This window comes from Globicephala melas, chromosome 2, assembly GCF_963455315.2.
Source record: "Globicephala melas chromosome 2, mGloMel1.2, whole genome shotgun sequence".
Classification (NCBI taxonomy): domain Eukaryota; kingdom Metazoa; phylum Chordata; class Mammalia; order Artiodactyla; family Delphinidae; genus Globicephala; species Globicephala melas.
Window position 1 is genome coordinate 39,133,973 of NC_083315.2, and position 15,232 is coordinate 39,149,204.

Here is a 15,232-nt window from a genome sequence, read left to right on the forward strand (position 1 = left end):
AACTCAATACTTCTTTCTGATTTCACCAGTTTTTCCTCAAGTGTCCGTTTTCTGTTTCAGAATACCACATTACATTTAGTAATCATGGTTCTTTAACCTCATCTGATCTGTGACAGTTTCTCAGACTTTCCTTGTCCTTGATTACCTTGACAGTTTTGAGGTCAGATTTTATGCAGAATGCCTCCCAATTTAGTCTTGTTGGCTGGGGTCATGAGTTTTGGGGAGGAAGACCACAGAGATGTGTGCTGCCCTCATCACATTATATCATGCTTATCACATGGCATCACTGAATATGCTAGCCCTGATCGCCTGGCTGAGACCAGGATTCTCCACTGTAAAGTTATGTTTTCCCCTTGCCATACTCTTTGGAAGTAAGCTGATAAACACAGCACACAAGGTGGGGAGTTAAGCTCCATTTCCTTGAGTGAGGAGACGCTACGTAAATTTTTGGAATTCTTCTCTAAGAGAGATTGTTAAATATAGTACTTTTAGAGGAAAAGAGTATATCCTTTGACATTGAGGGAGGAGAATCTTAAGATACATATTATAAATAACATAAAGGGAAAGATTAATGCATTTGTCTACATTAATTTTTAAAAATCTTTAATTTTACCATATACAAAGGTAAAAGATAAACCATAGACTGAAAGAACATAATTCCAACGCATACAGCCAACAAAGAATTTACATGCAGAATAAATAACAAATTCCCACAAATAAAAAAGACCAACTTATATACAATGTATGTATGTATGTATAGATATATATAGTATGTGTATGTATTATATATTACATATTATTATATAATATTATTATATAGGTAATATATATCCACACATACACACATAATATATATAATGCACACACACATATAACACACACACAACACAATGAAGAAAGTATAGGAAGAGACACTTCACAGAACAGGAAACTCCAATTGAGACGATGTGAACCTCAGCAGTAATCAGGGAAATGCACCTTAAAGCTACAAGAAGATAACATCTATCACACATCAGATAATATCATATGTGGAGATACAGGGTAAGACGTTCATCCATTTAGTGATCGTAGAAATATGAGTTGGTCCCATCAGTTTGGGGAAACGTTTAGCAATACAGTGAAGGATTTCTACACACTAAATTATAAGGATATCCTCTAAAGCCATTCTTCTGAAATATTTTTTTGTGCATAGAAATCACCTGAAGAACTTGTTAAAATGAAGATGTTGATTCACTGAGGTCTAAGAGTCTCCATTTCTACCAAACTCCTAGCTGATGCTGATGCTGGTCTACATGCCCATAGTTTGAGTAACAAGCCTCTAGAGGTCAGCAAACAGTGGCCTGTGGGCCAAGGCCCAGATCTGGTTCCTGTCTGTTTTTATCATTGAAGTTTTATCGGAACACATTTGTTTGTTTCTGTGTTGTCTATGGCTGCTTTCAGACTACAATGACAGAATTTAGTAGCAGCAACAGAGACCGTATGATTTGTATAAAGCCTAAAATAGTATTTATTATCTGGGCCTTTACAGGAAAAGTTTGCCAACTGCTGCTCTAGAGAAACTCTCCCACATGCACGTAAAGAGACTTGTGTAATAATATTTATTGCAACTTTTTTTGGAGTAATGACAGAATGGAAATAAGTGTCAGTTAGTAGAACAGACAAATAATTTGTAGTATAGTCACATGATAGACTACATCAGTTACAAGTTACAGAACTACAAGTCTTAATGTGGATAAATCTAGAAAAAACATCCCTTGTTTTAAAATTTAAACTTAGCCAATTTTCTTACAGATATATACCTCTGCAGGCAAATTATTAAAAGATGCCTGGAAATGACCCTCATCTATTTCAGGGCAGTGATTACCTCTGGTGAGGGATTAGGTTAGGGACAGAATCATGGATGCATTCACATGGGCTCACAACCATAGGTGTCATGTATTATTTCTCTCAAAAATTTGGAAAGAAGATATCAAAATGTAATAAATTGTTAATACTGGGTGGTAGGTACACAGTTTTGATAATCTCTACGCTTTCTTATTTCAGATATTTCAAACATTGGAAAAGAATCAAAAGAATCAAAAAGGGGAAAATATGCTGAATATAAAGACAAGTATTTTGAAGTGCAGGGAGGGAGTGAACATAGAGAAAAGTTATTCATACCTGAGGCTCTCTCTCCTCTCAATTAAGCAAGAGATATTCTGGTATTACAAATTGTCCCTTATATAGTTAATTTTGAGAATGGTAAACAGGTTTTACCAGGTGACTAATTTTACTCCATGGCTTGTGAAGTATTTTGATTCTAAGAGGTCACTTCATCCAGGTCCTGGAGTAGAAGGAATTTCCCTTTCTCTGGAACTAATATTTCACTCCTTTGATCCAAGCTCAGCTTATTGTTGGGACAATAGTGATGCCAAGAGCGAAGCCCCCAAGCACATTCCTCCTCCTTTTGAGTGCGAGCCTTGCAGTATTCCTCAGGGAAGAGTCAGGAGAACCTTCAAGATTCCTTCAGGGAAGAGCCTTTGGCTTTTGTCTGAGAATCTCGGTGTTCCATGCCCTTTTATTTCGCTTAGGTGTGGATGCCCTCCCACTGTGACTTCTCCTGGCATGATTCCCCGAGCTAACTCACATTTGGGTTACATTCAGCAGCAGCCTCCTCCCTGAGAGCATCTGCGCACAGCTGGAAGCCAGCTTTGCACATGGGCCAGGGCAGTCTCATCATTGATTTTCCCAGCAGTATTGAGGCAACTTTACAGGAAAAGGTGCTGCGTACTGAAGCTGGGGATCTCAGTTCAGCACTCTTAGCCATAAAATATACAAGAGGGACGTTTCAGTTCCAAGTACATTTGCATATCCTATAGAAGCCTTTGTAGCATGTTTGTTGTTGTAAGGATATGGGAATACTTTGAGTCAAATCATACCCCATGAAATTTAACAGCTGTACTGAAAAGTCCTGCTAGCTGGCACTTGGTAACCTTTGGTCAAGTGCCTTCCATGTGTCAAGGAAAGCGGAAGTGCAGCCAGCTGATGATACAAATACCCAAAATACTATCTTCTCACCCAACAGTAGCATTATAAGTGGTCTCTAGCATGCTTTCTTCTTGGGAACCTGATTTCTGAACACAATGCCCTCTTACCCATACAGTTCAATTCCTGAACTATCTCCTCTTTCTGAGATAGGTTTATCCCTCTGATGGACGTTTCCAGCCACTATGTATCATTTTTAACCATAACCAGAGGGAGCATAAGTTAGGTCATTATAGGGATAATCAGTGAGGCTTGTTGAGAGGGCATTCCCTGGTCTTTAATGCACAGCCCATAACCTAGTGCTGGCTTTATGTTTATTGTAAAGTTTTCAACTCAAATGCTAAGACAAACCATGCAGGGATTGTAAATAAGTGAAGGGACCAGGTGGAGGATAATAGGGAGTGGTGTGGCATATGGCGAATTAGAGAACACATGCCCTGTCTAAATGGAGTGGCCACCACTTTGCTCTAGCTGATTATCATTGTGCAGAAATGCTGGCCCAACATTGACAGAACTCTTGGATTTTTAAGGGAAGCTAGAAATAGGGATATTTTAAATGTGAAATCTTCCAACTTTTAGATGTTGGCAACTAATTCAAAAATTTTTTAAAAATCACGCTAAAATGAGACACAACCCAGAGCCACAGATGGCCCATTGGTTAGGTTTGCAACCTCAGAATAACAGAGGAAATGATCTGAGAGCTTTAAGTTAGATCATTTGTGGCCAGCAAGTCTAAGCATTTGGGTCTCACCCACGTGGCTCAGTGCCACAATCTTTTTACTGAATCTGATGGCAGGAAAGAACTTAGATTGAGAGCAACAATAACCACATCAGGAGGCAAAGGTACAGAACCACGTAACAATAGTCATAACCCGGGATCACTGGGGCTCTTTGATGACCTTCTTCCCATGACCTTAGAGAGGTCACTACACAGGCAGCAAACGAAGCAAGCGACATTTATGAGGGACATTTTCCTTACCATAATGTACCTTTTCCTGTCACTTCTTGCTCACATAGTGACCCAAGGGGAGAGTGCTGGGGAGAGAGCAATTCTGGGCTCCGTACTTGGCCTCCCAGGAGGATTCTCAGATTCTACACTCTTGCTCTAGGTGTGACTATGTTCTGAACAATTGCTCTTCTCTACAAATTCATGATTATCTCTCTTTCATCAGGTTTACTTTTCATCCTTCTTAAGCTGAACTCCCAGAAGTAACATCAAAATGAAGGGGTCAATGTCTAGATAGAGTTTGGGGTTCTTTACTTGGTAGGTCCTAATACACACCAAGTGGTAGGTGTGGCTGGCTAACACTTGCAGAAAATGAGGCAGCGTGGGAAAGGGTTGAGCTGGGCATCTACTGGAGGAGAGCAGTGGCGGGGCATGGGGGGCACTCAGCTCCCTGGTAGGGAAGCTGTTAGTGAGGAAGGAACACTCTAGCCCTCCAGCCAGGCCTTGCAGAAGGAGCCGGAGGTAAAGCCCTGCTTCCCCTGGAGAATGTCCCCATCACTGTGGCCTTGACCCCCATTTCTGCCTCCTTTTCCATACATTGATTTTCAACAAATGGAAGCCATATTGCAAAGCAGTTAATTATAAGGAGTTTAAGGTTATGAAAAACTTGGTTCAATGTTCAATATCAGACTCTGCCACAAAGTGTACTTGGTTGTTTTTTTTTAAATATATATTACTGAGCCTTAGTTTTCCCACATGTAAAATAGAGTTAATAATATCAACTTTTAAAAGATATTGGAGGGATTTCCCTGGTGGTCCAGTGGTTAGGACTCTGCGCTTCCACTGCCAGGGCCTGGGTTCAATCCCTGATCGGGGAACTAAGATCCCGCAAGCTGCGTGGTGCAGCCAATAAAATAAAATAAAATAAAATGGAGACAATTAACTGTAAGCAGTGCCTGGCACCATCACTAACTTATATAGGTCTTTGGATTCCAGGGTGATCAGTGATGCATTGGATGGTAGGGCTGTTATAGCTGGGCATTGCTTGAGTCTCCCTTCTTTAGCCCATGCCTGCCCACAGCACGCTTCAAGACATTTCACATCTTCTCACCCCTTGGGGAATGGTGTAGAGGGTGTGGCTAGAATGCCCCCTGACTGGGGTGGGTACAATGCAGGCTCCCCACCCTGACATCTATCCTGTGGACCCCTCCTGCTCTCACTCTCTCTGGACAAGGATCTCAATTGCTCTGTGCCTCTGATTCCCTATGATTAAGCCACCCATGACCTCAGTGCCAGGACTCCTGTGTATATCAACCTCCTCTTTCTCACAGCCAATGCTCTGTAAATGCTAAGCGTTTCTGTGATGTAGCAACTTTAAGAGGATGAATGAATACATTTGATGAGGGAATGTTGGGAAATAATCCAATAGGGCTCCATTTGGTATTGGGCCTTTTATCAAGGCCGTAACCCAAACCCACTTTATGGGGTTAGGGAATAAAATTACCATGTCAGATAACAAAAAGGAAGAAGCAGGGACAGAAAGGCAGGCCTTGAGAATCCAAAGTCAAATGAGTGTTTAGACAAAAGATGCAAGGGAAGTTCTCACTGGTGAGTGCTGGAAAGCTGGTAGCGCTAGACTTCCAAGGCCAGAGCAAGAGAGTGGGGCTGGGATGAAACCCCAGAGAGGGTGAGATGATTAGGATTTACAAGATTGTCAGAAAAACAGAAAGGTGTGAAGGTCTAGGCCATCCTTTGTGTTGCATGGCCATAGAAGGCAGCCCTTCTCTTGATGCAGTGAATATTAAAGAACTTGCCCTTGAAGATTTAACCGGCTTTTGGCCCAATGGGATTGGCTCCGAAAGCTTTCATCCAATTCTCTGGGTGCCTAGCACCCCCTAGCCTCTTCCTTCACAGCTTCCCTCCCTTCCCAAAACGATCCCAGAGTCTCTGGCTTGCTTCTTAGGAAACATACACCTAGACAGTCCCTGAAGACCAGGCTCTGTTCTGAATTACAGAGGGCCTACGAGTAGCTTTGTGCTGGATGACTCTGGGGACAGCTGTTGACAGATGGAGGAAAAGGTTAGACGTGAGGGTCCATGGGCCACTGGGGGGCGAGGCTTTCTTCAGAAGTATATTTGCTCCTCTTTGGCCTTTCCTCCAGCCATCTCTCCCTTTCGCAGTCCATGTCCATGGTGGTCCCTATCCCCCCTGCCCTCCCCCGAGCGTATGCCTTTTCCTTCCTGCTCCGGGGTTGTTCTGAGTGAAAGGGGGACGAATGGAGGATTTTGGAGCGGTGCCTTTTATGCTATAAGGCTTCAGCATTTAGAATCTTGGAAAGGCTCCACCTGGGAAAGAGTTCCAGAGAAAACAAACTTCAGACCCAGGCTCGTATGGGAAAAGGCTCATGTTCACGGAGGTGGCTTCAGGGACCTTGTTAGAGGCTTGGCCCCTGCCTTTAATGGATCCGACGTGGAGCCTTCCAGGGCCCACGATGCTGCATGGCCTTCAAGGGAGATTTCACTCACAAGCTATGATACCTCTTTCATAGGACTTAGAGTTGTCAGGTCTCTAGGGAACCACCAGCTTTTGTCGTTCTGTTTATGCCCTAACTGAGGCAAGAACGATTTCAAGGGGCCAAACACCCCATCTCCTCTCCTCTTCATTCCCCCTTGTCATGTTGTTCCCTCTTGGAGAGTAGCTGAATTTCTTTTCTAGGAGAGAAGGGGCCAAAAATGTATTTTCAAGACTTGTGGGATCATCAGCTCAGTTCATAGGAATCATCCTTCCAGCCCCAGAAATGGCATTGACAAAAGCAGTGATCGGCACAAGTTCAGGATTCCCCCAGGCCAAGAAGAGGGATGGGGGGGGTAAGCATGGTAGGGAAAGGTTAGACAGAGTTTATGGTGATACCCTCATGCAGTTCCTTAATGCCACTGTGTGATACTCAGGGGACCATGTATCTAGATTTTATGCCTAAAATAAAGCACCTACAGGTAAAGCAGTGTGAGTACAGGAGCTGGGAACACCTGGATTTCTGTTTCTGGCCTTGTGCACTTAAGAAAAGTACTTCCCCATGTCTTTACACATGGGGCTCAATACTGACCATTAATTCCCCCATGTCTGCCTCTTCTGCCAGGGGTCTTTTCAAACATAGACAATCATGGGATACTAAACTTGAAGGACAATAGAGATCATCTAGTCCCATCAACTCACTATATATATGAGGAACCTGAGGTCCAGAGTGGGGAAGTGTCTTACCCAAGGTCACATGGTGAGTTACCTCCTTTGACGTCTTTGTATGCAGTACAGACCCCCTGTCCCCCTCACCAATTTTAATTCTTAAGATCTTAAGACCTCATGAGTTTCTGTAGGTCCCAGAGGACTCAGGGATGACTAGATGCCTAGTATGGGATTGGTACTAAAATCCCTTAGGTGAGGGAAATATTCCAGGCCAGGATACTTCACAGGGCCTAGGTGAGGCATCTGGGAGTAGTGAGAGAGGGACCATTGCCTGGAGAGAAACAATGGAGTCACAGACCCTCTAGGCCAATGGCCTGCCTTCCCTCTGCCTCAGACCCAAGAGAGCCCTTGTCCTGAGTTAGCATAGTGATGCTAGCACAGAAACATCTCATGTTGAAACCAAGTCTCCCTCTAAACATGACCTCATCAGTGAGGAACTTTCCTCCATCTCCACAATCTAACCCCACTCCCTGCAGAAGGAGGGCACCCAACATCCAAGATGACTCAACTCTGTTTTGATCGTAATATGCCCTCAGAATGAGGAGGGGAAAGTCTCAGTGCTACCAACTCGATCTCTCCCCATCATAGCCTCAACGTCTAGCTGCCATTACGCTCTTCACATACCTGCACACAGCTTTCCTAAAAAGGTTGGCTTACTCCTATCTTGTCTGCACACGCACGTAAACACCCACGCACTCGTTACAGACATTATTTTATAGACATTATTTTAATCCGGGGTTGACTGAAAAACCTCCTTCTGGAGATTTGATCAGGAACACCCACGTCTCTGGACATCCTAATTCCGTCCATGGCAGGGTGGGGCCAGAGAGGAGCTGAGCTAGCATGGAAGTCCTCCTTGCTTGAGGCTGCCCATGGCTTGATGGCCACCAATGCTACTCCTCCAGGGTATTCCATCCGCTATGAGACTTGGAATTATGGGAAGGCTGAGAGATCAGCCATCATTGCACTGACTGGGTGAAGTGAGAGGAAAAAGTGAAGGAGAAGGAGTTTATAGTCTTGGAAGTACAGTGCCCCCAACCTGGTGCAATCAAAGGTGGTTCACATTATCCCAGCTCCTAGGGTTAGAAATGGCCCTCAGGTATCCCTTAAGAATGTAAGGTCTGGAGAGCATTTTCCTCCCACCCCTTTGCCCCCCAGGGACCCTAGCGATTATGCCCTGTTCCCACCTCCCTCTCAAGCTCATCATCAGGGCCTCCTCCTACTTAGATGAGGCTGTCCCTCCCCTCCTCTTCCAGGACAATCCAAGGCCAAGCCCCCAAACGTTTTGCTCACGTCCCTTCCTCGGTTCAGTGGAGGCTGCAGCAAAGGTGGAGTGTTTCCAGTTTCTCTGACCATGCTTGGTTTTAAGTTAACCCCCTCCTGCTATCCTTCCCTTTTGCTGAGAATTCATTTGGCTGTTCCCAATATATCTGTATCTGTGTCCCGTATCTCTAGTTCTTCCCCCTACCTTTCAAGCTCCCTCTCTGTTTCCCCTTCTAGTTTTGATCTTCTTTGGGGGTTTTGGTTTTTACTTTATTTTGCTTTTTTCTGTTTTTCTGTTTTTTTGTTTTTGTTTTTTATAGGTTTCAGAGAAATTATGTTGAATCCAATAAGCCTTCCCGGACATTCCAAGCCTCTTAACCATGGCATCTATGTTGAGGATGTCAATGTTTATTTCAGCAAAGGACGTCATGGCTTTTAAAAACTCCTTTTAAGCCTCCCTGTTTTGATGTCACCTTGGTAGGCTGGGCCCTCTGAGAGGTTGGAAGCTCTAGGCATTGTTCTGTTTGGATCCGGGGATGCTAAGTAGAAACTACACGAGCCGCCGGTGCCCCTGCATCCTTTATCACCACCAAGACGGGTGTTTGCCCCCATCCACCACTGGCAGGGTTGCCCTTTCCCTCCAATCATCACTGTGCTCCTTTTTTTTCTGGCCTCCAAGGCAGCTCCTGCCATCATCTTAAGAGCCAATAAAGAGAATTAAAAACCTGTGCACCAGGAACCATCTCTTAAATACACTAGCCATTCTCTTGCTTTCCACAAACAACCCAACCACCATGAGAAAGCCTGATGAAGTCCAGCCGTGCTCCGGCCTCACTTTCCCCGCTTGGAAGCGTGGGGTCTCCCTGGCTCTCCCTAGGATACCAGGCCATCCTCTTAGTGACCTCGTCGCCCTGCAGCCTCCCGTGGGGAAGAACATCTAAGCAGAGGTGGAGACGGCGCGGTGAGAGGAGAGGGAGCCAGGCCCAAGTATTGGCACCAGATTAGGTCTCAGAGGAAAGAATGGAAACCAATCATTTTCTATATATATATATATATATATATATATATATTTTTTTTTTTTTTTTTTTTTTTTTTGGTGGAGAAAACCATACCTCTTTTTTGGACACACTTTCCCCCTACTTCCTCTTCTCTCTGGAACGGCTCACAGTGAGTGGTATTAGAAAACTCCTTGGAGAAGAGGATTTCTCCAGGGCTCCTTCTTGGCCTCTAGATCTGCAGTTCTGACAAGCTTTGGCTGCAGGAGTTCTTGCCTGTGAATTGGGCATCCTGCTAGGACCACAAGGGACCAAGGGAATCAGGGACCAAGGCCCTTCCTGCTGTTCCATGATCCCGGGATTGGCTCTCTTCCCCCACTTTTACTTATTCTTGACTCTGAGAACTTTTGGCACCCAATGGAATCACCATTTCAAGGCCAAGATGAACTGAAGGGGAAGAGAAGTAAAAATTGGCCTCCTCCAGCCCCTCTCATGGCTCCAATGGAAGTGTCATCCTGTTCTCTGGTCAATATATGTGTTTACTTTGCTTGCTTTGACTCATGCCTTACTCCATGGCCACCCTCTCCCAAAGAGGGAGGTTTGTTTCCCCCATTTTCAATTTGATCCACTGGGGAGAGGGAAAGGGATGCTTTTCCCCCTGCTTCCATAGGAAAGGTACAGTTGTAGGGCCTGAACCTCTCCCAGATTTGCTGCCATGTTGGACTTCGGGCTTGGCCTAGTTTCCACCACCCCCCCACCCATGGTGCCTCCGTTGTAGGGGGTCAGCACAGGCTGCCCCCTTGAGAGTGGAGCATGGAAGAGGGGGCCAACCATGGGGAGATCGTAGGACAAAATGGTGGTGGTTTTAACCCACTAAGTTTTGGAGTGATGATGCACAGTAATACATAACAGATTCTCTGCCTTGGGAAATTTCCCTGGGGGTTAGGATTCCCACTTAGGGTTTTAGGTCCCGAGTCCCGTGGATGGTGGTTCTTCACGTCGGGTTCCCAGCCTGATTCTGCAGACACCTCCATGGGCTTTAAAAATGCACAGCTTTCCAAGTTCTTGCCCAGTATCTGGGGTGGCCTCCCGGGTGCCTGAATGTTCAGAGTATCACACGGGGATTCAGCTTCTCTCCAGGGCCTAGAAGTGTGTTTATTTAGCCCCTCCCAGCTCCCTGCCATCCTGCTCCCCATTGCTTCATGTCTGGCTATTCCCCATTGTGTCCTGCCAACCCTTTGGGCCAGGGCCCCCTCCTGAGTGTGGCTTTAAGGAGTAAGCTTGAGGATGATGTTTTTTAATTATTGTAAATCATTACCTCATTTCCAGCCTCCCAGGCTCCATCCATCCCAGCATCTTTTATTCTGCCATTTTCTTCACCTTGTGCTATGACCATGGGGCGTTGTGTTTCCGCAGAGACATATAGGAGTGTTCAGTGTATAGTTTCTTAATAAACACTTTATTTTCTAATGAAATGACTGGATCAGACCTCTTATTTGGCAATTTTGCAAAGAATATTAAAGATACATAGACATTTCAGGCTACCCCGGTTTTTAATTCCCCCCAATTTTACTATTACTCTTTTAAAGAAGTTTCTTAGCCAAGTCCTGTTTGCAAAGGATTTTACAATCTGTTCCATTGGTTGCTTTCACTGAGACCCCTCCAGATACAGGCTGAGTCCATACAGTGAAGGGTTTCCTCATCTTACTGAGAAAGAATTAGAGGCACAGAGAGTTGAATGGTTCACTCAGGGTCACACAAGCACAAGAGACAGAAGCCAGGTTCAAACCTGACTCTTTCAGATACAACTCAGGTTACTGAGACCCTTGTCTCCTCGGTGGCTGGGGACTCGTCTATTGTCCGGACAGCCAAGGCTTATGGAGATCCTTTCTTCAGAGCTGATGTGTAAGGGGGTCTGGGAGTGGGGTTGAGGGATCCTTTATCTTTGGTGCACCAGTAAGCCAGTGTAATTTTTCCCTTGGTTGCAGTGGCTTTACATCTCCCTTATGGATCTTGGGGAAGTGACTTTGCCCAGAGGAAGATGGGGTTCTGGGCTTGTAGGCCAACATGCCAATCATCCAGAGACCACTCCCTGCCCCCCCACAGACACATACACACTAAGGTAGGCCAAACTCTCATGTCAGGTCTCATGTGGGCTACCAGAAAAGGAGAGGCAGAAGAGTCCTGGGGTCCTACTGAGGCTAAAATGCTTAGATGAGCTGGCTGTATCTGTCTGCCCTTGGTTCCTGGGCCCTGACCCAGCTAGAAGGGTCAAAATGCCTTCTGTAACTTACGATATCTTCCTTTTAGGAGGAAGGGACTTTGTATGTAGGAGATTTGGAACAAGAGAGGAGGTCAGGGGCTGGGAGGATTTTGACCCTTCCCTTGGTCTCAGTAGGCTTTTTGGGGGCTTCTTACTTAGGAAGTAAAGATGAGGCATGCGGAAATAAGGTGGGTGAGCTCAAGGTGGAAGTCCAACAGGGATTGATTCGGCTAGGTTGGTGCTTTTTCTACTTACTCTTACTCAATCTCTTATTTAAGTCTAGCTTGGTTTGAGCCCTCACCTCACCTCATCCCGAATGGAAGCTCCTTTTCTATAGAGTGGCCTGGGTAGGGGGTTGCCCAGCTCCACATTCTCCTGTTCTCAAGGGTTCCAGGATTGGACCAGGGATGCCCCAAGCATTGAGACTGTCTTTGGGACCTTCAGGCTGCATGGATTCTAGGGAGAATTTCATTATTAATAAGTAGAGATATTTAAGTTTTGTTTTATCAGGATGCGTAGAGCCTGCCAATGCTTGGGAGAAAAGATGATGAATAGAAACGGCCCCTGGGAAGATGGGAAAGAAAAGCGCCCATCCTCAGGAGGAAGGCTCAGCCACATGGAGGGAGAGCTGTCCTGGTGCAGCAGGAGGAAGAGGAAAAGATGAGGGTTTAGAGGTTTGGGGCGGGCAAGAGAGTGAGAGAGTTCTTGTCTAGTGGCTTCTATTTTGCCTATCAAGTGTAAGGCAAGGCCTTGTGCTGCAAGTGAGAACATCTAAGAGCGTTGAGAAGGTCTAAAGCAGCAGAAGAGACCATGGCAGATGGCAGGGAAGCATGAAAAAGTTGCCGGGAGGAATGAGGACTGGCTGAGACTGGGGAGCTGTGTTGAGTGTCTAGGACTCTGTTCCCTATGCTTTCCTGCTGGGCTTTGAAGTCCCATGGCATCTACCCCAACGTTAGAGACTCTGGGGCAGTCAGAGCTGGCACAGGGGAGGTGTGGAGAGAGGAACTCAGCCCACCAAGGATGCTGGGTTGGACTGGCTTCAGGCAGGGAGGCTCAGGGGACCAACAAGACCTGTAGCTCTGTGTTTGGAATCTCACCCACAGGATTTCACAGTGGCTTTCTCGGACTTGAGCTTACGTTTTGGTCCTAGGGGATTTCATGGCAAAGCTTCAGTCCATGAAACCAGTGTGCTTGCCATGTGCTGTCTGGATCTTCATTCTGGAAGGAGTGATTGAGGGGCCCTGGTTCTGAACCCTGTTCCCTGAAGCTCAGAGGGTGGGGAACTCACTGTACCCTTAAGAAGCTGTAGGACAGTGGTCAACTCAGTTGTAGGGCCTTCCAGGGACATGCTCTGGAGAGGACCTGAGTCTTTCACTAGGGTTGTGTGGCCAGATCCCGGAACTGGTTGCCAAGCTCCAAAGAATGGGCTTTCCTGGGGAGCATTAGTAACGATCATTATGTCGAACTTATGAAGCACCTATTCAGAGCCAGGCACATTTGACCCATGAGGACGCTGAAGCTCAGAAAGGGTTAGTAATCACTAGGCCAGGTTTTCACAGCTGTGAGTGGCAGAGCCAGGACTGACACGGGGTCTCTTTGACCTCCTGGTGCTCGTGGCTGTTCAGCTGCCCCATAGAGCAGCCCCATCTTCTGCTCCTGGAAAGCTGCAGTCCTGGGATCTCCACAGTCATAGCCTCCCCCTGGCTCTCTACATGAAGTCCTTCAGGGGTCTTTGGGGCTAGATGCTATCCCTAACTTCCTCCTGGAAACACCCGAACACAGTGATTTTGAAAAGAACGTCTGCCACGCTCCTTCTTCACGCATTCTAGCATTTAATGACCCTTGATGCCTGAAAATGTAGTTGTTCTTACATCTAAGATGAATCATCTGGTTTTCAGTTGGTGAGATCCCCAAACAGATAAGGGTGGCATCTTTGCTGTCAAGAAGGACTTGTTGGCTGAGACACATCTGATCCTCAAGTCGGTAGGTGAGGCTGCCCAGGTCTGGGCAAGCGGGAGCGGCTTCAGGCAGGAAGGTAGTGGAAGGAAGATCCTTGCCTGCCTTGTGCACCCCCATCTGAACTTTGTTCACCCTTCCTCAAAGACCTCCTGGTGTGTGGAATCTCAGCCATGTGCTTCTCACCCAGGGAAAGAGCAGATGCCAAGCGTCTTCAATTTGGACGCCAAGAAGCTGGGCTCTGGGCTACCCTGTCGCTCCCTTCTGACGTGGGAATTCTTTTGTGTAGCCAAGCTCCCAGGCACCACGTGCTCCCCTCCCCAGCTGCAGGTGTGACCTCAGCCTAGCACTGGGCCGTGACGCTTCCCCTGGCTCTGCCCAGCTCCTGCAGGTCAAGGCCAGGCCTGAGCAGAGGCTCAAGCGTCTCAGATACAGGAGCTAGACGCCAGGGAGGGTTTGATGCTGTGGAGACAGCACGGGGAGCCGGCAGATCAATGCAGGGTGACTTCATTGTGTGTAGCTTCCTGGACTGCGCCACGTGCGGATTAGGCAGAGGGCCTTTGTTCCTTCAGTGTTTACCGACTCGGAGCTCCGGCTAGACTCACAGGTGGCCTCCAGAGTGACTCTGAAATGGAGAGCAAGATGAGGGTAGCAGTGAGGGACAGACGGGGAGGCGTGAAGGTGAAGGGATGCTGGCTGCTCTGAGGCTCCTTTGGGAAGGACAGAGGGAAAACTCTTCAGTGTGACAGCGGAGGAGGCGACGGGGCAGCGAGGAGGGTGGGAGCTTCAGGGGAACCTGGTCTGCATCCAAATTGTCCAGGAGGCCTGAAGCTCTACTCCCCTGCACCCCTAGCTTTGCCCCACCCCTGACATCCCCACTGTGCTGCTGGGGAGCGGCCGAAGCGGCCAGTGGCCTCAGTTGCCTTGGATAGCTCTGGTTCTGCATTTTGCCTTTAGAAATCCCGTACCACCCCCACCCCCACACACCGCCCTACTCACCTCTCAAGAAAATCTCAGCCAAGATCTAATCATATATCCCAGAGCTAAATAAGCCTCCTTCCACTCTCCTTGAACCCAAAGTGAGTTGAAGATCCCTTGCTGGCAAGGGATCAGGTTTCTCGTCTGCTTTTGCACATGGTTTGGAAATTTAATCAGGATTCCGAGGGTAGGATTTTAATCCCAATTCCTCCTTCGATAAAGTGACCCCAGTTTGCCCCTGGGACTTAAGCTCTGCTTGCTCGGGGAGGAGATTGGGTGGGTGATGAGGCCTAAGAGCTCGCTGCCTTTTCGTCTCTTTCCATCAGGACCCTGTCCCCTCCTGGGTGTGTACCTGAGAGCAGTAGCTCTTCCTTCCCCACCCCCTTTGCCTTCCAGCTGGAGGTGGATGCATTGCTCAGATATTCTGCAGGTTTGGGGGTGGGGCATTGTGAGAACTGGGGAGAGTGAGGGAGATATTGGGGTTATCCTTTGACTACAGCCTGTTCGGCTCCCGTGCAAGAAAGAAACCAGAAAGGCAGGAGGATCTCTGAGAAGCACCGATCCTAG

The 15,232-nt window shown here is 46.9% G+C and overlaps 1 protein-coding gene across 6 annotated transcripts in view; it reads left to right on the plus strand.

The window, feature by feature from the left end:
* The window catches only part of NTRK3 (neurotrophic receptor tyrosine kinase 3), a 386,072-nt gene that overhangs the window by 268,281 nt on the left and 102,559 nt on the right, over nt 1-15,232 (plus strand). The window contains exons 13-14 of one of the 6 annotated variants that reach the window (XM_030878687.2): nt 7,107-7,241; nt 8,794-9,201. The exons of 4 other annotated variants lie outside the window; for them this stretch is intronic. In XM_030878687.2, the coding sequence (XP_030734547.1) occupies nt 7,107-7,241; nt 8,794-8,912 (254 nt within the window). In that variant the 3' untranslated portion in view covers nt 8,913-9,201. Of the gene's footprint in view, nt 1-7,106; nt 7,242-8,793; nt 9,202-15,232 lie in introns of those variants that run through there. One more of the 6 variants, XM_030878688.2, reaches the window with a different exon arrangement.